The 23,349-nt window shown below is 37.4% G+C and overlaps 1 protein-coding gene across 1 annotated transcript in view; it reads right to left on the reverse strand.

The window, feature by feature from the left end:
- COL24A1 (collagen type XXIV alpha 1 chain) overlaps positions 1 to 23,349 on the reverse strand; it is a gene marked incomplete at both ends in the record, with an annotated part of 135,486 nt that overhangs the window by 1,378 nt on the left and 110,759 nt on the right. The window contains 18 exons of the mRNA XM_080624318.1: positions 405 to 620; positions 1,748 to 1,857; positions 3,539 to 3,707; positions 4,239 to 4,304; positions 5,385 to 5,411; positions 5,511 to 5,546; positions 10,649 to 10,684; positions 11,843 to 11,896; positions 13,141 to 13,203; positions 13,500 to 13,553; positions 13,641 to 13,748; positions 15,226 to 15,333; positions 17,796 to 17,903; positions 19,545 to 19,598; positions 19,968 to 20,021; positions 20,128 to 20,181; positions 21,141 to 21,194; positions 22,323 to 22,379. Coding sequence (XP_080480444.1) covers positions 405 to 620; positions 1,748 to 1,857; positions 3,539 to 3,707; positions 4,239 to 4,304; positions 5,385 to 5,411; positions 5,511 to 5,546; positions 10,649 to 10,684; positions 11,843 to 11,896; positions 13,141 to 13,203; positions 13,500 to 13,553; positions 13,641 to 13,748; positions 15,226 to 15,333; positions 17,796 to 17,903; positions 19,545 to 19,598; positions 19,968 to 20,021; positions 20,128 to 20,181; positions 21,141 to 21,194; positions 22,323 to 22,379 — 1,428 coding nt within the window. The remainder of the gene's footprint in view (positions 1 to 404; positions 621 to 1,747; positions 1,858 to 3,538; positions 3,708 to 4,238; positions 4,305 to 5,384; positions 5,412 to 5,510; positions 5,547 to 10,648; positions 10,685 to 11,842; positions 11,897 to 13,140; positions 13,204 to 13,499; positions 13,554 to 13,640; positions 13,749 to 15,225; positions 15,334 to 17,795; positions 17,904 to 19,544; positions 19,599 to 19,967; positions 20,022 to 20,127; positions 20,182 to 21,140; positions 21,195 to 22,322; positions 22,380 to 23,349) is intronic.

Genomic DNA, 23,349 nt, shown 5'->3' on the forward strand with positions numbered 1-23,349 from the left:
AATTTCCAGCATGTCTGAACCTATGATTTTGTGTTAGATAACCTCAACAGAACTCTTACTGAAGTACGAATTTTCATTTTGAGAGTTACTGTTCCTGAAGTTTCCTGGAGGACCTCCTTATTTCTGTTCCGGTATCTCTCCAGTTTCTTAGCACAGTCTCAAAATACGTGACACCCAATACAAACAGCAAGTGTAAATGCCCTGTATTACTGCAACTGCTTTTACATTTGGATAGATGTTGAATTTAGTACCAAAAGGCTGTCATATAGAGACATATGCAGAACAAAGTAAGAAGTGAGCTTCAAGGAATGTGAATCTGAATTACTGTTATTTATTTGCAGAAAGTTAATCATGTCTAAACAGTAGCTACATTATGGTTTTAATATGTGCTAAAGAGCATTTACCATGCATTCATCCATAAGCACCTTCGGTTCAAGCAGCGTATTTGCTTTAAATATTTGACCATTCCATCCTTTGAAGCTAACAGACATTTTCTGGCCACTTGCTTTATTTAATCCCCACATCGGCGTGTTCAGACAATGAACTGTGATGCTATGGGTTGCTTCTGAGCTCAGTAAATGAAGGAAGTTCATCTGCACTTTTCCAACGCCGAACTCCAGCTAAGTTCCAAGAGAAATGCATCGTTAGACTTACAGCTGGACTATGCCAAATGGCCACAGCAAAGCCAAGTGACATGCACATACAACGCCAAGTGACATGCAGTGTTCAGGCATGGGAGCATGTTTAAACATTTATACACTGGGATCAGTGCCAAAAAACATGATTTGTATTTGTCAGGAGAGCTGTTAGGTTCTATTACAGTGATTACTATAAACAGAAGCTTTCACAGGATATTTTCAAAGCTCAAAAATAAACATTTCCTAATGCTTACAACATTGTTGAAATGCAGCTGGGCAGAAAACACTATTTTTAAGTAAGCAAAACAAATGATTTTATGATTTAGATAAAGATATTATAATCACAGTGTTTTAACTGCAGCCACATCATTCTGCTGTTTGGTTGTCTTAGACCGCAGGTGTTGGCAATACCTACATTCCACTGAAAATCCAAAATTTCATAAGTATACTTTGATTTTAGACAGAACGCATAGTTACTCATTACTCAATGAGAACTTCTCCAAGACTAGATCATACCCAGGGATTTTCCAAATGTAGGAATGAGTATGGTTTGTAGGGTATTTCTGATGCTCTTCAATGACTAAGGTTTATATGCAAATATCCACAAATATAAGATATGTATTCCCAAAGGTTTTAGGACTACATCTAAAGAGGAGCATGGACTAATGATACAAAGGAAACCAGTCTCTTCCTAATAGCGTTTAGAAGTACCTAAGTGTTAAAAAGTCGCCATAATTTTCTTCCTTCCCACTGCAATGATCGCAGCATCTCTACAGTTAGCTGCCCTGAGTGATGAGTTACTAATGTAGCTTAGAAGCATTTCAGGTGTATTTTTATGCTTTGGATAGGAAAGTATAAGGCAAGCCAAAATAATTCTATCAACACAGAGGGTGAGTAAATGAAGTAAATGAACAAAGTGAGGGTTATACTAACATCTATTGTCTCCAGAAAATCTATAACTTCTGTGAAAGAATGTATAACGTGTCCTTCCACAAAGGTGCACATTGAAAAAAACCCTGAAGTCTAATATCTTTTTATGAGTTAAGTAAATAAGCATTCATTTGTTCAGAGTTCCAGTACAGATACAGTCTTTGTGAAGCAATGCATACCTTTGTCACAGACAGTGGCGTTAAACATGTCTGACCACCTGCAGTGAAGTTGCAGAAAACTTCAATAGCATCAGAAGGACATCCAATATTTGGGTCTATCCAGTATTTTCCTATTAGTATATATTCCAGATGGAAAATAGAACCAAAATATAATTGTTACTAAACAATTTGCTAAAATATTAATGCTTTTTTGGCAAGTATTAGGTATATTATCACCATAGCTTTTCTAGGAAATGAAAGAAAAAAACCCATGAAACTCTTTCACTATTATAATTCTACTAATAACAGATACTGAGCAAAATTATCATAATTGTTCAATTGTGATTACATAAACAATGATTTCTGAATGCTGTCATACTTTCAAAAATATTTTCTTTTTCTACAGCTAAATAGTGAGAACAGTTTGTCCAGTCTACTCTTCCTGTATTAAAGCTTAGCATTTTTTTTCTTTGTATGTGGCTTTACACAGAGAATATATTCAGGAACATAAAATCAAAGTTCTCTTGCTCTCACAGCACGTTGAAGATCCTCCCTTTTCCCATCAGACGCTCCTACATGGTAGTAAGGAGTATTTGTCATTGGGCATCCTCATAGCAGCCTTCCAGTATCTGAAGGGGACCTACAAGGATGCTGGGGATGGACTATTCATCAGCGACTGTAGTGACAGGATGAGGGGTAACGGGTTCAAACTTAAACGGGGGAAGTTTAGATTGGATATAAGGAAGAAATTCTTTACTGAGAGGGTGGTGAGGCACTGGAATGGGTTGCCCAGGGAGGTTGTGAGTGCTCCATCCTTGGCGGTGTTCAAGGCCAGGTTGGACGAGGCCTTAGGTGACATGGTTTAGTGTGGGGTGTCCCTGCCCATGGCAGGGGGGTTGGAACTAGATGATCTTAAGGTCCTTTCCAACCCTAACTATTCTATGATTCTATGATCCATGGGATTTGGTCCAATAAAAGAAATTGGACACATGCAACTTGGATCAAGATTTAGCTTACTCTAATTTATGGTTAAATATGGGCGAGCCTGTGCTCTACAATTTCTATGGGGGTGTGTGTAATCCTCTGAAGTGGAGGACTGTGTCAGTGACCTCCGTTGCCCTTAAGAGCTGAGATTTATTTAGGAGAGCACAGTTCTAATAATGGTTAGGCTCATCTACTAGAGTCTTAAAGAACTGATCCATCCTTATATATGCCATAGAACAGTGACTGTCCCATAATCTCTAACTTCATTTGCCATTTCCTCCTTAGCTTGCTAATGCTAATACTTGATAATATGGATATGTACAGGTATTTATTATTTTATTAGCCAATCAGGAACTGAATTATGTCACAGTACTGACATTACAGGTTTAAATATATATTTTTTTTGAAATATTGATTCAGGATCTTCTGGGATACAACATCTGGCAGGTGTAGTGTATTGTATACAATTTTCTCATTAGGAATCCAGAATCTGATCCACACAGAGTTCATTGCAAGATTAGCTATAAATACTTGGTAACTCTTAAACACTAAATTGCATTTAATTTCAAATTTTCTAGACACTTTTATTTACTTATGTATATGTATCTGTCTCTAATACCGACATACTATTAGCTAGCTACATACTTTCATCTTTAAAATTCAGAAATTTTATCTTAAATAAAATGAAGATAGCTGTGACAGGCACACTGCCATAGAGCATAATAAAAAAAATCTACACATTACAGTTTTAATGTAGAAAGTAACATTTAGAAGCAACATATTCCAAACCCTACTTGTGTTCAACCTTTAATGAAAGTGGACACTTACCATCTGACACTTTACGTTCACAGTTAAGCAAATCCCTGCAGATGCGTGCTGGGTTATCCCGAGTGCCAAGAGGATTCTTGATGCTGTGTAGTAAATTGCTAAGGTAGTGCAGCGTTTTGAATATCTCTGTGCTGTGATCTAGTAAAGTTACTTCAGTATTCTGGTATTTCTGCCAAGGGCCATTAGCAAATGTGTTACCACAAGGAAGTATCACAACAACAATATATGCAGTAAAAGACAAATGGCTATTGAATAGCCAGAAAGAAGCAAAGTATTTATAATGCATGCAATCAGCCATATAAAATCGGGTAAGAATAATATATTCCAATAAAAAAAAATAGTACATGTTATTAAAATTATCAGAGCAGTGAAGTTAGAGATAGGCTAAGATCATGCAAATATATTATTACGACATGTTAACAGAAAAATGTGGATATAGGGTAAAAAAAGGATTTGTACATTTGTAAAGTATATTTAGCAGTTTCAGATTTTGAACAGTGAAATCTACTGTTGCTGTTTTTCTGAACTTCAATTGTAACATACAACTCCTAGCATGTTTAGTTATGTTCTACAGTAATTACTTGCTGTACTCGCTTCATTTTAAAGTAAGTTGTTGTAAAGAATCCGTGTTCTGTCCTCAAAAAATACAATTCTAAATGCATTCCGTGTACGATAGTGTAAATACACTGAAATACATTACTTCCATCTGCAGTGCAGCATTTGACTCAATCAAAGCTTGAACAGCAGCATTGATGTCCACTTGTTTCTGGAAAAAACAAACAAACAAACAAACAACCCCCCAAAAAACCACTTCAGAATATAAAAAGACGAACCGGAATACTCTAAAATGCAGGTGGTAAATTCTTTGAGCACTGTAGCAACACACAGGATAGCTTCATTATTTTGTCAATTTAGAAAATAATTCATTGTAAATACTTACTTTTAAAACAGGATCCTCCCTTCCAATTCCAAAGAATGCAAGCATGTGTACAGAAAAAGCATATTTAATTTTTATTAGCACCCCCATGCCCAATTTAATGATCATGTTCCTGGAATCTAGAAAAAAGACACTGCAATAATTGTTACAGACTGATGCCCCAACTTATTCCTCCCAGCCATTTAATTTATATCCTTAAGAAAACCAATCCAGGTAAGTTGAATAGGTGTTAGTCCTTTACAGAGACACACACAAAGAATAATCTCAATCAGCCATTAGCAGCTGACAGATCAAAGTAGTCTTCATGATGCGTGAACAAATACCAAGACTGACAAACCAGCCTCTGAAGGAGGAAGCCAACGTGGGTTAGGGTTTTGTTTTCAAAGAATTAAGTCACCCACACAAGCATCTAATTCTTGCAATTTGTTCTCAGGGGTGGGGCTTAAACCACAACATCAGATTACGTACATCATGACATCTTTAGGACACTTCAGATATTGAGTCTGTCCTAACTGGCACAATCCTTTAACAAACTAAATCTGTGTGTGTGTGTGTGTTTAGGGAGAACATCTGGACCAGAAATAGCACAAAATTTTCTGTTGTTATCTTTCAGAATGTTCAAATACAGATCAGGAGAAAAAACTTATAGAGTGTGACAGAGCTAACCCATGTCAAAAACACAAGTATGTCCATGAGTATTGCCTGTTGAGGGTTCAACAGTGTGCAGAACAGAACTGACAGTGTAAGATGAAGGTTCAAAAAACGTATCACTGTAGTGATGGAAGTTGTCAAAAATGTATTTGCATTTCGTGTGCAGCGAGGGAACAAGCAGTGCATTTGAAGAGGGTCCTGATATTTTCAACTATCAAAAAACAAAAAAAAGTAGATTAGGGTTGTTACAGAACTTACTCTGGGTCCTGGTGGTCCAGGTGGTCCCTGGAAGATGGGAGAAGTTAGATATTAGAGGCTTCATATGTATATAAAATGCAATTACAATCAGAAAAATATAGGCATGGGGTTTTTTTAGGGACTTACAGGTGGCCCTGGCTGACCCTGAGGTCCCTGAGGCCCCTAGAAGAAACGGAGATAAAATGCAACAGTTATAGATTAACATCTCTGCTTTTACATTTACGTATTTTTTAAATCACAACATGCCACAATGCATACAATGAAGATAATGTGATACAGGCTTTGGTAAAGCTGTAGATCAGCAGTTACTATTGATAAAGTACTACACTCTGTTAACATATGAGTACTGTCAGAATTGCTGGGTTGTTTGGTTACTTGTTAATCCAATTACTTTTGGTATTAAGGGAACATTAGAAGTCATACAACATATTAATATATAATGTGCTATACATTATGCCAGCATTATATGCATGTTGCCCATACAAGTACTACAAGTGATGAATGATCATAAAGGCATTGTAAAGTTATGGGTAGCTGTAAATAACTGATCTGGTTTACTCCATAAGTATCTGCTACGCATTTATTAGCTCAATTTCTTAGCAGTGTCATTTTTCATCTGAAACAGTTTGTGTTCACTGTGTAACCGTGATATTGAAGCTTCCTTCACAGTCAAGGAGTTACACCTTTATTTTCTCATCACAAGTAACATTGTTTTTATGTGTAGGATGATGCAGTGGGGAGGAGAGGAGGAGAAAGAACAGCCTCTTCTCCCTAGCCTATAGTGCCTACAATGCACATAGTCTTCAGTCTAACTTTCAGGCTTGCCTCAGGGTTGGACATGGACCTTCCCCAAAATAATAACCCCATCTGAACTATTCTTTCTTTGAGCAGCTGCTCATACTAAGATGGAATGATTATGAGTATTTATTAATATGCAGTGATACTTGTGTCACTATTAGATTCTCATCTTTAATCTCTATATACTCAAAGCCTCTAGGAGCTGCTGTAATATAAACTACCATAAGAACAATGAAGAATAGGTGGCAGTGCCTTAATATCAGCAAAAGAGAAGAAGGGATGAAAGGCACAGGCCAGATCTGCACCATGTAGTAGTAAAACCTTTTAACGTAACTGAGTTAATTAAAGCAAAACATTTTTTAGCCAGGGCTGCTTGTACCCCTTATGCCAGCACAATAAGCTGTTTCAGCAAAAGCCTTCTTGCAGCAGTGTGGTCACACCAGTACTAAGTCTCTGCCAAAAGAGAAATAATCTTATCTGACATGGTCATGCTGACAAATATTGCCAAACTGATGTAGTCAAAGAGGTATTAAGTTGTAAATCACTCAATATAGTAATGAGAAGCATTCCTGCTGTGAGATTTCCCAAGATCTGTGTGTCACTGCATGTTACAACTGCAGAACTTGGGCTGCGCTTCAAGCTGCCACCAGCAAGGGCTGCTGGAAATGGCTAAAGAAAGGCCAGAATCAATCTAACATTAATTCATGTACATTTAAAAAAAGGATCTCAAAGCAGATAGGAGTGATTTACTTAAGTCACTGGGGCTCCAAATGTATCAGTTCTTAGGGAGAATACCAGCTGCATCTCATGACAGATTTGTAAGGTAGAGTACATGGTAGGTACTGGGGAATGCATCTGTGAGAGGTTACAGTGACTTCCACAGCTGAACAAAGTAAGTGTGCCTGCACATCACTGGCCCTGGCCATGCCAGAGGGGCTCAGGTGCTGGATTGGGAAGGGTGTCATAAATGGGGGCCATCATGTAATTCCTAGCATCAGATCTACACCAAACAAGGCTGTGCTTAGGGACTGTGAATGGCTTTGAGGCCAAGACCCACGCTTTACGTATTCTTTGAAGAACTAGAGAGAATTAAATCTGAAGTAATTTTTAGGTGTTTAGAGAGATGGTCTTCCAATACTTAACCAAGACGACCGTATAAGTACGTATAAGCAATATGGACTGTAAATGCTTTCAACCGATACATCCTGACCCTATTTATTTATGTTTCATCCACTTACACCTATAGAAGGGACTTTAAACCATTATTTAGGTAAATATTTACTGGTATTTTATAAAGCCATTGATGATTAATGTTGGAAAATGCAAATTAAAAAAGTAAGTAATCTTAGCATATTTAGGATAGAAATTCTTGGGGGTTCTGTGGCAAGTACCTAACTTCCTTTGATCTGAGTTTGATTATTACCCAGCTTGACATTTTCTTTGAAATCTTGTTACTATTAAATAGGCACAAAATATTATGGTTGCTATTCATTATTAAAAAAATGATGAGATGAGATTGCAGACACGGCATTCACTATTTTGGGGTAGTCCCTCAGCTGTTGCACACCAACAAGGTTTCACAGAGCTAACCTATTGTATGCCAGCTGGGAGGGCTGACATCCCTAGTTAATTAATTGCCTCAGCAACTCAGGTGCTGTTAGGTTGCTGCAGGATACACCTTCAGTCTCATGTGGATATATTACTGGACTGTCTGGCTGTGCATGGTGAAGTATGTTTAGCATAAAATGGAAGTGTGAAAAAGAAACTTGAGAAATGAATTTGACAGTGTAAGGATATGTTTATCTTGGTTCAAGACTTACGCAAATACCGAGTCAAGGGAAGGCACAAAATCTTCAACAGTTTGTCCCTAAGTAACCACTGCTCTCTGATGAATAGATGTCCTTGTTCTGAGTGCTGAGATTTAGACATGCCAGTGGATTTTTCAGATGACTGAATGCTTCAGTTAATATTCCACGTGTCTTGGCATGTGTCACAGCTTTAAGACTCAAAAAGTCTTAGGACAAGAACAGTTCTAATTTATAGTGCTTTCTGTGATAGAACTGAATATTTTATAAATCAAAATCTGTACTGTTCCGATGAATTGAAGGTATTCTGCAAAAGAGGAAAGTGATTTGTCTTGATTCACAGTTAAGATGGCTAACAGCAACACGAAGTAAGAAACTAGTTTTCCTCTTATTCTGAGATAGCAATTGCCTCACTGTCTCCTTGCCAATAAAGCCCATGTGAAAAAAAGGTAAATATTGAATGTTATTTATTAGCTACAGTTAACAACTTTTGGGGATATTACATTTCTTAAATGCATTAAAAACTTCAGAGGGAGGTATCAACTACTTTTAGAAGCCTTTAAAATAAAACTGTTGCAGAGCAGCACTTTTCATGGATCAAGTTATTTGCTAAATGTTATATTGCAATGCACAGGGATTACCTTTACAAATCTACTTATTTTATCCTTTGATCACATTAGAAATCAAGTCAGAAAAGTGTAACTCCAGTTCATAACAACAAAAGTGGGGAATAGAACAGTTTGGTTTAGTGTGCTCTTTAATTCTTTAATCACCCAATTTGATTGATTGCTAGTACAGAAGTTCAAAGGCCAACCCTCCCAATCTTTTTCTAATACCATGGAGCCCTGGTTTTATATGCAGTGATCCATATGCTTAACTTTGAAAACATGAGAAATCCCAAGGACTTCCATATTTTCCATGACTTTTGAAATTTCCTAAGAAACAGAAAGTAGCTTTAGCAAAAATTATTAACATTAAGCTGACCACTTCTGTCATTTTGATGTTATGTCACCATATGTCATAGTGGGTAAAGCCTAATAACATTGTGCAACAGGCTGATACAGAATGCAGTGTAGTAGCTGCCATTAATGATAGTAAATCTAAGATAAAAGACAATTATCCAATCTCCAGCACTGGAACTTTTCAAGATCTGGCTGAATAAAGCCCTGAGCAATTGTGGTCTGATCTCAGAGCTGATTCTGTTAAACAGAAGGTTGGTCTACAAATGTCTTGAGATCCCTTACAACCTGGATTATTTTATGTATCTATATTATAATTCATTATGTGACATGCCATGAAATAAAAAGAAAATTAAGAAAATAAAAACACACTTTCAGAAATGTCAGAACTCTGAAACAATATTCTAAAATGTATTGCACGTTTTTCTGATGTTTCAATAACAGTGATACGAATATTGAAAAATAATTTGGATTAAAATTCTTCAAGCTCTGTTTCTGCCTCTATGATTTTTTCTCCAGAAATAGCTTATACAACCTGAATGCAGTTCACCACTGACCTCAAGGAGGTTTCTCAGCGAATATAAGGACATTTCTCCCTAGTCATGAGCCCTGTATCTCCCTGACAGACTAAAAACTGTAACTAAGACTTGGACTGCTACAGAAAAGTTAAAATCTTTATGATTCTAGGAAGAATGCCAATGTAAATTTTTAAGGTATAAATTTAAGCTTGGAATACACAGTTGGATGAAAATAATTTTCTCTCCTTTGTATCTGAAAATAGTTGGGAATAAATCTTTTCTTGGCTACATAATATAAAGCAATGCCACTGTGTAAGATTTAAAATTAAACATTCTTCTTCTGAACACAGTCTTAGAAGATTAATTCATCTTGATGAATTCAATATCTTTTTAGGAAATTACTTCTTAAACACCAGTACCAATAATGGAAAGGGGTGTTTCTTGTTCACCATTCTGGATAGCTTTTATTATTAATTTTTTAAGTGTCAGCATTTTTAGCTCTATGCTGTTATAGCAATTCTTATGGATAAACAGTAGAAAAAGACAGTTAAGATGGTTAATAGCAGCACAGATTAAGGAACTAGTTTGCCTCTAATGGTCTCCAGAAGATCAGAATCAAAAAGGAAAGTTCCCCAAGACATGTGCAACAACAAGCTGAATTCCAAGCCTTAACTCTTTAAGCAATTTTGAGTATTTCTGATAGATGTTTTTTTTCCAAAACTTTTATATGGCAGTTAGGTTAGAACTGTACACAGGTGGCTGCTAAAAGCTAAATATAATAAGACCAATGAAATTATTTTAAATGAGGTAGGGTGATACAGATGTACGAACATGTGTATGCATGCTGTGCTGTGAGGCACTGGAGCACTGACCCATGAATGAGACGAAGGATTTTTCTTTTATATCTGAATTGGGTCAGATTTGGATTATGTGATGCTGCATGATCAGGAGCCATACTGCCTGATAGCATACAAACACTGGGCACATCTACGTAAGTCAACTTGAACAAGAAAAGGTCAGACTTCTGACTCATGCTACCAGCCTTCTTGGCCAGCACTCTCCAGGAGCACAACAGGACTGTCTGACATTGACAGCATCCGTTGTATGACAGTACGTTCAGTGTAACACAGAAATAGTTTTTACACAGCCAAAAATATGAAAGCACAGAAGTCGTTTCATCTTACCATTTGACCCCTTGTGCCCTTTTCACCTCTCAGTCCCTGTAAGAAAGACAAGCTGTTAATCCAGTATGCTTTCTAACTGCCTAAGACTGAAATAAGCAGATTAATGTCCATGGGTTATACTGCTCACATGAAAAGTCCAGTCTCATCTGTGGAAGTTTCTACAACTCTGGGGCTTTAATTTTCCTGTACTATTAGAAAACTAAATTACTTGAAAACATCTTGTAATTCCTACATGTGGAAAGCTGTTGTTTTCTTCGGACTGTAAACGTGTTTTCTCAGTAATTTTATCCGTCAGTGTTCTCCCTGTCAACTGGCTATATTCTTTGCAATTTGATCTACTGTGATTCATTAGTGCTACACCATCTTCAGAATAGAGAACAAAATTCTGTTCTCTCCATCACTGAAGAAATCCATTGTTCACATACCTGGCTTTATTACTCTATTAGTTCTCTGCTCACAGTCACATTAGACACTGGTTTTCTGTCTCCATGGCATTTTTGGCTAGTTTTGCACTTAAACTGTGTTTCTGAACACAGTACCAATCTTATAGTTCTTCTCTGGAGGAATTGTGTGTCTTGATGGCAGCATTTCATAACACAGAGAACTAATCTTCAGCTGTAATGCTTTCTTAATGACAATGCAAACTGTTACATTCAATATGAAGTCTATTAAAAGCCTTTATAAAGTATAGGCAATTTTGAAGTTTTTCTCTGAGGGGTATTGAAAAGAACGCAGCAAGACTTAAAGTACTGTCTTTTTCCCAACAAAGGGAAAGAACAGTCTAATTACAGAAAGAACATTTCCCTTTTCCTTTCTTTTTCACTGTAAATATTTCTATTTACTAATTTTATTGTACATTCCTGTTATTTTGATGATTATCATCCCAATCAACACAAAGAATAAGCTACATTGAAAGGGAGTGTGGATACTCTCTAGATATGTCTAGATATGTGTGCCTCTGTACTTATACATAAGGCCACTGCAATGACATTTCTGTTGTCGTTTTCTGTCATTTTTTTCTTGTTTGTATTACAGATGCTGGAGTCACATATATTAGCTTATCAGCATGGTATAACATGAAGATGGCCCTGCTAGTTGCTATTTGCGAATAGAAAGATGGGAATGTTGCTAGCTGCAAACCAGACGACTAAAAGTAAGGGTAGGGGAATGATGCAAAAGAGAAGGGAAACTTACAGTCCTGCCAGTTGGGCCTGTTATGCCTTCTTGACCAACAGGGCCAATGTATCCCTGTGAAAAAAGCAAAGAATTTATTAGTCTGCTATGTTTTCAAAATGAAGAAAATCCTCATGACGTGTCCCGGTTTGAAGTAGCTCAGCACACAGCCCCGGCAAACAGCCAAAAGATCACGGTGATATCCTCTTTCTGAATATTGAGTGTACATTGCTACAAAATCATCAAGGTAATTATTTTAATAATTAATAATAGTGGTGCTTGGAAAGCCACACACATTCTTTTATGTGAAAGCCAATGCACTAAAAACAATGGAAACTGAGTACTCTGATTACCAAAGACCACATATTTATTGAGCTACAATCAACTGAATCTTGAGCTGTACTACTGCCCACAAGTAATCTTGTAAGGCTGCCAGTAAGTGCTGCTAAAATATTACTTTCTTGTTCCATTTCACGTAGAGGAAACTGCTCATTTCCAGTGTTTATTTGCATAGGAATGCTTACAAGAAAAAAAAAAGTAGCTATTAGAACAGGCCCCTAAAGCTGCTACTCTGCACCTGGTTACTGAACTGGTTCACTTCTTTGATGGCAATGGTAGCAGTGAGAGAAAAACATTTTGAAGTAAGGCTTTCCAGGCTACAAACTTTCCCCTTTTTTCACTCTGTGCAGTAAAAGCTGGATGCACACTCCCCAGTATTACAAAATGCTGAAGATGCTTCCACATTTTTGGTGAGCAGCACAGCAGAAAATAATAAAGAAGGTGTAATAAAGAATGAGCTAATGCAGCTTATTAACTGTACAGATAAAAAAAAAAAAATTGTTAAAAAAAGACCTCCTATTACTCAATAATGCCTGAGCACCTCTCTTTCTTATTGCAGGCAAAGTTTGACCCTTTTCTCTTTTGCTGTAAGACAGAGTTATATGATCAGCATTGTTGCCAGTAAGAAGAAGGAGAATTTTCAGCCCCAACAGGCAAAGATATGACAAAGATACGATAAGGATACTTGGGTAGATGAAATTATACTAGGAGAGCCACCCTTTGTCAGCAGAGCTTGCTTTTTCCCTGTAAGATTAAGAGCTCAGCTCTGTTTGTGTACTGTACCCATGTTGCAACCAGAGCAGTGCTGCAGTACAAGCAAAGGGCTTCTAGTGGAGTCATAGTCTCAAAAAGAAAGGTTTGGTTAGAAGGTTCCAGCCTTGTTAACTAAAATAAAAAAATAAAATATTATTTTCTAAATGAAAACCATGTGCCACTTGCAAGCCATCCTGACCATCTCTTTTATGGAGTGAAACACTTACAACTTGGCCTGTTGGACCTTTCGGGCCCAGAATTCCAACTAAGCCAATGTCCCCTGCAGGACCCTGAAAATGCAAAGGAACAGTTTAATCAGACATGGACATTAGCCATCCACTTGTTTCAATCTCTTCTAATCAGTGAAAGGAAGATAATTTCTAAGAACAGTATCAGCAAAAATACCAAAGCATACTGACCCTAAATGTTTGTCCTTAGGCACAGGGTACACAGTTCTGCCTACAATGCTCCAACAGTTCAGATAGATTTTGAACAAACTATTGTTAAAGCTGATTAATTTGATGCTTTCCTAATGCTCTCATTCTGTAAATGGATTAAGATCTAACAGAAAAGAATAAGCACATACTTTTGGACCTGGGAATCCTTGAAACCCCATTAAACCTCGATCTCCATCTTCTCCCTGTAATAGGAGCAGGTATCCTTACTATTATTTGAAGTTGGTAACTTTTGGACTATCTATTTTGCATCAGCAGCTGTGATTACTTACCGCTGGTCCTTTCAGTCCAGCCTCTCCTGCTTGTCCTTGATCACCTTGTGATCCTGGAAAGCCTCTTTTGCCTCGCTTTCCTGGATGACCCAGAAGCCCTTTCTCACCCTGTAAATAGGAAGACAACATATCCTTTATTACAATTAGGACAGTTATAAATGTTACAGATAAGACTCCTGGCAGAAGTGTGGATCGTGGTTTATCTTTAAGAAATAGACCTACTCCATTAATTTGATTTCCATCAGGAATGTTTTCAATAATTATACATTCACTAAAATGTAAATGTGACTTGACTGTTCCTTGACTTGGAAACACAGAAAACTCACACGTCAGATCATTTCCAGTATGGTGTCTCCCTGTGTAAGCACTCAAATTCACAAAATGAAATACAGAACAGGCAAGTTAGAATTAAATTTAGAAAGTAATCCTCTGAGCAAGGCACAGTGTAGTTGTGGAACTCCTTCCTGTTAACTGAAAGTTTATATCAATTCAAACAGAAACTAGAGAAGTTCATGCAAGAAGAATCCTCTGAAGACTATCAAACACATAGAAACCATGCCTAGCTCAGAAGGTTACTGAGCTGCAATTAAAGCTGTGAATATACACTTTTCATTCTTGCTTTGTGCTTATGCTCCTTCCTAGGCATTACCTTTATGCTCTGACAAACACAGACTTTTGGCCTGAATCAGTATGTCCAATCTTAACACTTAATTTGCACTATGTAGTAACAGTTTTCCCTCATCTCATCTATTTCCTGTCTTTTTCAGACTGCAAGCACTTCTTAGCAGGAACTATCTCCTACAGCTCATTGTCTAGACAAAGGAGTAAAACCCAGACTAGGATCACTGGCAATAAACACTGCAAGTAGGGTATACAGTTTATACTAAAATATTTCTATGAAAAGATGACAAAGACAATATATTCCTCCCCAAGTTTTCAAGTGAATAAAGATTTTAAGAAACTGCTTACCAAGAAAATCTCAAAGAGCACTGCAAATTATGTTTTTTAGATGAAAAAGCCTATTCTAAATGGAGAAAATGATCTTTAATGTTGCATTCTTTGCTTTCTTTACCACTGACATAAGTCTAATTAATATGAGGATAGACTGATGTCAGGTACCTGGAATTCCCTGGAAAATGGAGCACTCTCAGAAGTCTTCTTTTTGACAGGGCTAAACAAGATCAGTTTAAGTCCTGTGTGAACGGATGTCCCAGACACACTTGTTAGGCTTGAAATTACAGTACTTTTCTGCTAATACATGTTCAAATCATCCAAACTGTTCTAGTATTACAGAAGTTTAAAAAGAAAAGTCAGGAAACATTTGGCCCTAAAGCTTTGAGTGAATGAACACAAAGTGTTTTGAATGGCATCTAGAGATGGGAATAGCATCCAGATGGATGCGACCTCTGTTCTCCAATTACAGTTCATAGAAGTGAGGTCAGCACAATTTGCAGGCTTAACCTTCAAACAAGTTCTAATGTCGGTTACTTATATGATTAATAGTAGCACGGTGGCTCCACAATCACTGGAAGACTAAACAATATTAGTAATACTGTACTTAAACAAAAAGATCCCATGTGTGTACCTTTAGTCCAGGTGCTCCCATGGGCCCTGGCATGCCTGGCAATCCCTTGGGACCTCGAGCTCCAGGATAACCTGCCAGACCTGGCAAGCCTGAGTTTCCTTTATTACCCTTAACAAATTGAAAAGAATTGATTACAAGCAGAATAGCCAGACATGCTTTTCACTGCATGTTAAAACAGGCATATAACATAAAAATCAAAGCCAGTTAATACTTTCTGTATGCACAGATAACACGTTTACTGTACATCAAAATATATGGAAAGACAATGATCAGCAGTAACATCCTGATTTCTACTAATATTCCAAATGCATAACCCCATCATACTTTGCAACAAAGCTACATGTTCTTTAACTGTGGCATGGACTGAAGTTTCTGAAGAGTCAAGTTATTATAGTTTAATGAATCACTGACTGTCAGCAAAGCAGATGCCACAGCCCACTGCAATTGTTCAGTTCAGTCTCATCTTAAAGCTTGTTCTGCCTTACTGTAAATATAGTCTGATGTCAGTTCTGTGGGATCACCTACCGAGACCGTGAAACACTGCTGAGAACATTCAAGAAAATGAGTTACCTCTTTGGGCTCATGCAAAGCATAAAGAGGAACAGTTGCCCAGTTGGATCACCAGTTTAAGTACCAGTGATCTAGAAAGAGTAAGAAATCTTCCACCCACAGTAGATATGCATTCAAGTATATATGGAAGCATTCACATGCATACTAGTGACTGCTTTCCCCTCCCACAGGGAATCATACAGAACAGTTTATGTGAGACCTGATTTTTTTTCCCAGACCTGAACATTTGCATGTTCAGATTAATAGCCATTAGCACTGATTCCTATTTAATTTTTTTCTAACTCTCTGTGGAAATATGTAGGAAGAGAATACTAATCTCAGTTATAGAAGATAACTCCTTGAGATGGTTATTGTTCAACTATTGTGTGAGGTCTGAGGATTCTCAAGTTACAATAAGGAGCTCCTTCTGATGGAAACAAGATGCTGAATTCATTCATTACAGGTGGGCTGCGATTCACAGTATTAATTTTTTTCAAGAAGGAACTCCATATCAAGAAACAAAACGAGATTACCTTCCCACAGAAATGTTCAAATGTTTGTAAACATCAGACCTACAGATAATACTAGTATGGCTGTGTACACTCTGTACGGATTCATACAAAATAACTTCACCACATTAAGAAAGACCAAAACATTTATTACAAAAACGCATGAGAACATCAGACTATAAACAAAAAAACCTATTTTTAATGAAAAAACATGTTTACTGAGTACATGGAGTTAAGCCAATTTTGACATGTTAAGAAAAACAAAATTGCTACCATCCAAATGAATGTTTCTGTGATGTCATTTAGTAGAAACATATACATACATAGATATATCTTTTTCTTATTTCATGTGACATTCAGTTAAGCATTCATAGAAATGAAAGTTATATGAAACAGGATTTTTATATTAAATGTGATTTTCAGGGCTTTGAAAATGGTAGTGTGGCTTACAGCCTGATGGACTGATAAACTGACATAGCAGAAGTTCTGCTCTTTTTACTCATTGTGGCAAAAATCAGTTACAGGCCTCTCTTTACTACAAATTATAATGCTACTCCATATTATTAATATGGAGTAGTGAAGTCTTTTTTTAATATGAAAGATGACATTTTGAGGGGAAAGGCAAAAATGTAAGAATTCTTTGGGGTGATACTCCTAAATCCAATTCCAAAGAATTTCAATTACTTGGAAGAGGTTCTGTAGGACTATCTGAAACTGGAGAGGCTTGAACAGGGCACATCTGCCCCCTACGGGTAACTTGTTTCATTTTCTCTTTGTTCAACCAGGTAGGAAATTTATACTTGTGCCTCATCTGGCACCTTGATTAATTCCTGACACCAAATCTAACTTGTCATTTTTTTTAGAACAATGAATTTTCCATCTAACTACAACTACTTGTAATCAATTTGATTAGACTTTCAACAACAGAACAACTAAAGGAATTTTCTCCCTCCTCTGTGGAGCGAATAAGCAAAGAGCTGTGTCACTGCTCCTAGAAGCAGCAGGTCACCATCCCTGGCCCACAGCAAAGAACAGATAGACAAAAAATCTGCTTCCAAAAACCCTTCCAGATACCTCACGTACCTGATACTCTTTTTCATTGGTTTTACACAAAGCTTCAGAATCACTTTGGTAGAAAGACATAGGTTAGAAATTCAAAGACAGTAAGGAAAATGTGGGATTCTCTCTGAGCCTGAGAGGAGACTGTCTCAGTTGGGACCTACAGCTCTTTTTCAGGAACAAAACTGTGAAGCTTCTCTGATTAAGAAAACACTTTCATTTAGCTCCAGCTACTACTAATAAACGCTAATGAAATAGTTGTTCTCCCAGCACACATCCCTTATGCTAATTTTATATCCTAGCCAGAAAAAAAAAGGAAGAAAACAAAATAACTGGTTTCATTTTCAAGATACTCCGGCAACTGAGAATTGTTCCTTCTGCTTAAATACAGTAACCTTAGGCAATTTGTAAAGTAAAATGACATAAAGAGAGGTAATCTGGAAAGCAACCTACCTTAGGGCCAGGCATCCCTGGAAGCCCAGGCTTGCCCAGGTTCCCAGGAACACCTTCTGGTCCAGGGTACCCGACTGTTCCTTTCTTCCCTGCTGGCCCTAGTTTTCCCTTAAAACAAATTCAAATCAAATATAGCACTGTTGTCATTCTTCATCTTCACCATCACAGAACTAGATTTTAGTCACAGTATTTCCTAAACCCTACATAATAACAGATCCAGTGACACGAATGAATAGTTGCAGGAGGAGCTCTGAGTTAGCATATTTGGTTTAAAATGCTACTGGCTTCACCTTAAACTTGGTGTGTTGTGGGATTTGAGCAACTTCAGCTGAAACTCTGGGGCTGACCCCTCTGTGTGCCAGGCCTGGAAGATGGCAGAAAGTGTTGATTCTTAAACTGAAGCAAGGAAACCTGATAATCTACTTATCCCTGTAAAAAAACAACCACATACCTTTTCAGCTTTTATTTTACTAGATACTCTGTCCTGCACATTTGGAAATTGATGCTATTCAAATCTGAACATATCAAAAAGGACATATACAAGCTCCTAACAAGGCAAGTTTGTGCTAACTGGTGCTATACTTGCACGAAAAAGCCTCATGTCACATCCATCACAGGACAGTGATTTTTTTCTTTATGATTATTTCCCTTTAGACTGATATACACTATCTTGAGGGGCTTGGAGTTCCGTAATTATCTCTGCATGAATGAGTTTCCCAGCAATTTAAAGTATGCTAACTACAACACATCTTGTTTGAAAAGGTATTGTTAACAACTACCATACAGAATATAAGAAGCATACCATCTTAATCTTATTTCTAGCTTCTGGTTGCTCAAGCGTCTTGCACTTGGGATGTGCTTGGAAACTTCCTCAACTTCTAGTTTTAACTGTCTTCTCCGGCTCACTTCTCGTATGTCTTGCCTTTCCCTCTTTTCCTTTGTCTGCTGAATGATACCCTCCCTGCAGTCCCTCAGAGGAAAGAGCTGAGTATTTACAAAGGATAGTTTTGTTCTTGCTTTAAAAAGGTTCTTCTTGCTCTGTAAAGCAGCTGTGTTTCTCTGGTTACTGACAATGTTTTTATGTGAGGTAGTAGAAGATATTTACAATACGTGCTTGTGTGTTACTATTTATTAGGGGACCAAAATAGCCTTGATGCGTTTTGTTCTTGGTTATGTTTACAGAACACCTACTGCTTCCTGCTCTTTCTTCTCCCTGAGGGAGAATGGGATGCAAGTCATCTTTGCTACAGTAACTCAAGAAAGAGCATTAAAAATTTCATCTCAAGGCAAGCAAGAGAAAGGAGTAAACCTCACGGGATTTGCCAGCCGTATCCATCACGGACATATGGATCCAGGCTTCTGTAGGCTGCAGCTGTTCAAAGAACTGATGGGAGCCAGGAGTGAACAGTAGTACAGCTCTGTGCGATATACTGGGATAACTTCCACATGGACTACAGGCCATGTGCAAAAATGACCTAATTAAGTAACTTTACAAGTGGGGAGGATCTTGTTATGTTAGCTGCTCTTTGCTTCTATGTGCTGGGTAATCGAATATAATTCAATGTAATTTAGCACAGTTTCAAAAATTACTTTGTATTTTCACAAGGGTTCCTTTACATTTCCTGAACACTAACAAGGCTCTTTCAAGTGAGAGTAAGACCTTCTGGTACCACTGGCATGACTCAATTTTGGTTTTATTAGCTATTATTTACTTTGTTTTATAACCTGAAGATAAAATTTGTTACTTACAGGAATTCCAGGTTTGCCTGCTTGACCCCTTGCTCCTTTCTTGCCTGTGGGTCCCTAAAAGTTACAAATACTTGTGAGCTGACAAATGTCAACAGAGTTGCACTATGAAGCTTCTCAGACAAAGTATCTCATTTAAGTTGCAATGGCAACTGGTATTGCAAGAACACTTCTCAAAAGCCAATGAAAATGACCCTATGAGAGAATATAAAATGCTTTTGGCAATTTTCAGCACACCACCAAGATGAACTACTATTTCTAAACAAAAAGATTTAGTCTTTGATATTTTTCATTACTTGGTCTATCAAGGAAACCCAAAACACCGAGTTTTAGCCTTATATAACAGTTTTCCAAGGATAGTCAGCAAACAGCAAAACCATAAAAATTCCAATTAAGTACAGTTTTGCTTTACTTTTTTCCACTTACTTCTGAACCTCTTTCTCCTTTTGGTCCTTGCTCTCCCAATTCACCTGGCTCTCCCTTTGGAAAGAACATACATTAAATAAATAAAAAGAACCACGTGAATGCAGCTAAAAACACATTTGCAACAGCCAATAGAGAAATCTCACTTGTTTGAAACACTTACTGGAGGCCCCTGTTGTCCAATAGGTCCTCTAAGCCCTGGAAGACCTATAGGACCCTGAGAAGCAGAAAAAATAGCATACTGCAATACAGGCAACTCAGGATGTCACACTCAGCGAGCTACAGATTTCCTTGTAAAGGCCATCTTGAGAGGTTCTGGGTGGCCTGAGCTTCCTAACGTGACCTAGATAAAGTATGCTCAGGTCTCCTGAGGTCAGACCTTAGGAACTACATATTGTTTAAACATTTCTGCACTTCTGAAAGCATAGATTGTATCCAGTTCATTGATTTATTAGTATATCTCTATTATCTGTGTAACTTAAACAGGATGTTCCATGTCAAGGGCTGTCTCTTTTGTACTTCAGCAAACAAATTGTATCAGTGATTATTATGCTTAGTTACAACCCAATTTGTCTATGCTAAAAGACTGAATATGCTTCATGAATAATTATTAGGCTTAGGTTTATAAAGAAATAGTGCTTAAATTTCAGAGAAAAATGTTAATTCATCCATTATTACAGAATCATAGAATTGTTTAGGTAGAAAAGGTTGTGCAGGAACATGTCCAGTTAGGTTTTAAGCATTTCCGAAGATGGAGACTCCATAACCTCTCTGGGCAGCCTGCTCTGGTGCTCAGTCATCCCCACAGTGTAAAGTGTTTTCTTGTGTTCAAAAGGAATTTCACGTGTTTCAGTGCTGAGCCCTTTGCCTCGACTTGACCTGAAACTGGGCACTACTGAGACAAGTCTGACTCTTTCATTTTCATTCCCTTCCATCAGGTATTTCTATACATTAAAATCACCCAAGCCTTCTCTTCTCCAGCTCATAAGTCTCAGCTTCTTCCCAGCAACTTCTCCTCATATGAAAGATGCTCCAATGTGCTCAAAGAGCTCACCAGTGCAGTGAAGCACAATTTCTGCACACTTGTGAGATGATACTTCTGCTACATTACTCTACATGTATCCATAGCATGCCATGTTTAAATAAAAAGAATAAAGAAAGAGGCATTAGTATTACCTTGTAACCCTCATCACCAGGTTCTCCTCTATCTCCACGTTCACCACTAGGACCCTTGAAATAAAATCAAGGAGAAAAATGTAACAGCTGAACTGAAATAACACGCCAATGAAATACAAAAAGAACGATGGGATTTCTCTGAAAACAGACTAACCAACAAGACAGAACTGAGGATTACAGATATTAAAGTTAGCTTGTCCTAAGGAATAAACATTCTTTTTTTCTAAACAAAATGCACTGCAGTCAGACAGTAGCCACTGTCTGAAGTATTTTGTAACTAGAATCTTGAAAATAGATCTTACGTGAGCATAAATGAAACAGGAGTATTGACCTCAGTAGGACTTCTCCAGGTTTGTACCCATATATATGATATCTGAATTTGCAATTGTTTGTATGCTCTCCAAGGTTTCAGCAGCATCACGTCATATTTCCTAAAGGGAATCCATAAGGTGGAAAGGCCCTGCTTGCAATATTTGCGGAGTCATCACTACAGGGCTAGTTTGGCTGCAGCAGAATTGGCTAGAGTCTCTTCTCTAATACGTTACCATGAGTAAATTAAGAACCTAGTCCAGACTCTGTCTTCAGTTACATCACAGTCTTAGCAGTCCTGCCTTTTGAGAAGCTGGGGTATAAATATTAAGGTTAATCTGAAGAGAAGTTGGCTGAACAAGCATTGCTTCTGGCACAATCAAAGCCTGAACATGAAACACTTTTAATACGATTTTGAGATGGCTTTTTTTTTTGCATTTTCAAAGTTGCTGCAGAGAGATACCCTACATAGGAATTCAGTATAAAAAAGAAGGCTACAAAATGCAGTTCTCTCTAAACCAGCTAAATTAGCTTTGTAATGATAATGAAATAAATCAAAACACAGTTCTGTTTAGTAAAGCAATTAGGTATAATTCAGAATAAACAGGGAAAAATTCTGTTCCAAAATGTGCTGGTCTAAACACAGACTAATGGCATTAGTGTAATTAAACACAGGGCACATGTGCTTACGCAGGAAAGAGCACATGACTGCATTTTTCAGAGACGGATTACTGATTAAAGGACTATCATTCTGCATTCTTGTACAAGGGAGCACTGACTCCTGAGACACCAGTACAAAGTTTCAGGAAGAACCTGCACTGCCTCTTGTCTTCAGAGGCACTGAGATAATTTTTTTGAGAAAGAAAGACCTACTGGTTCACCTATGGGCCCAGGCGGTCCAAGGACTCTGTTGTCTTCACCTGGGTAACCCTAAAACAAAGATACACATTAAAATACACTGATTCAGAAATACAACCTCATCTACCATGCACACATGCTCAAATGCTAATAAACACGCACAGAGCATACTTTATAGATGCTAAAAGTAAATGTGATGATTATGGTTTTAATACAGTGGAAATTATAACTCCATTTTAACATGCACATAAAATTCCCAAAAACATTTAGGATTAAAAAAGCTAAGTATTTGCCCTGTTCTCAAAGGCAGTTATAAAAAGCAAGTATTTGAACAACGTCCATGTAATCATTTCTTTATTTAATAAAAGAAAGTATAAACAGGATATTTGACAAGAGGAGAAAAAGAAAATTTCTTCCACTGTTCTGAGAAATATGCTTAATAAAAACAAGTGTAGGGAAGACTTCAACATTCAGCCTGAACCCTATCAAGCTTTAAATGAAACAACTGCCATCCAAACGAATAGACAAAAAGTTATCTATTCCAGATGATATTTACCAATATTTAATGCGAAGAGGCTCATGTTTTAAATATTATTAAGGGTTTCCCAAGTGCATCAAAGTGCTTTTTCAGAAGTGACCAAGCAAGCTAGACACCTAGCTCTGAACAATTCAGTTTTCAGTTACATCAGAATCTATTTGTAACATAAGCCATTCATTGCTTATTTGTAGTGTTCATTGTAAAACTGGTCCTAATACAAGAGTGCATTTCCTGTCAAGTGCAATTCCAAACTAATCTTCATGAAGGGAATCCCTGTACCTGCATGGGGCCACACAAACTTCAGTCAGCATACAAATTTGTATGCAGGATTTGAGGCTTGAAAGAACAACAGTGAATTTGACACTAAAATAGCAGCACGGAGGCAACATTCTGCCCCTAACATTTTATATTAAGCACAGACCTTCGTCCATCTTAGTCTGACTTTCAGCAATATCTGTGGGTGCACTTACAGGCTTAAAGCTACAAAAATACTTTGCTGGTTTC

Source organism: Psittacula echo (assembly GCF_963264785.1).
Source record: "Psittacula echo genome assembly, chromosome: 7".
NCBI classification, from domain to species: domain Eukaryota; kingdom Metazoa; phylum Chordata; class Aves; order Psittaciformes; family Psittacidae; genus Psittacula; species Psittacula echo.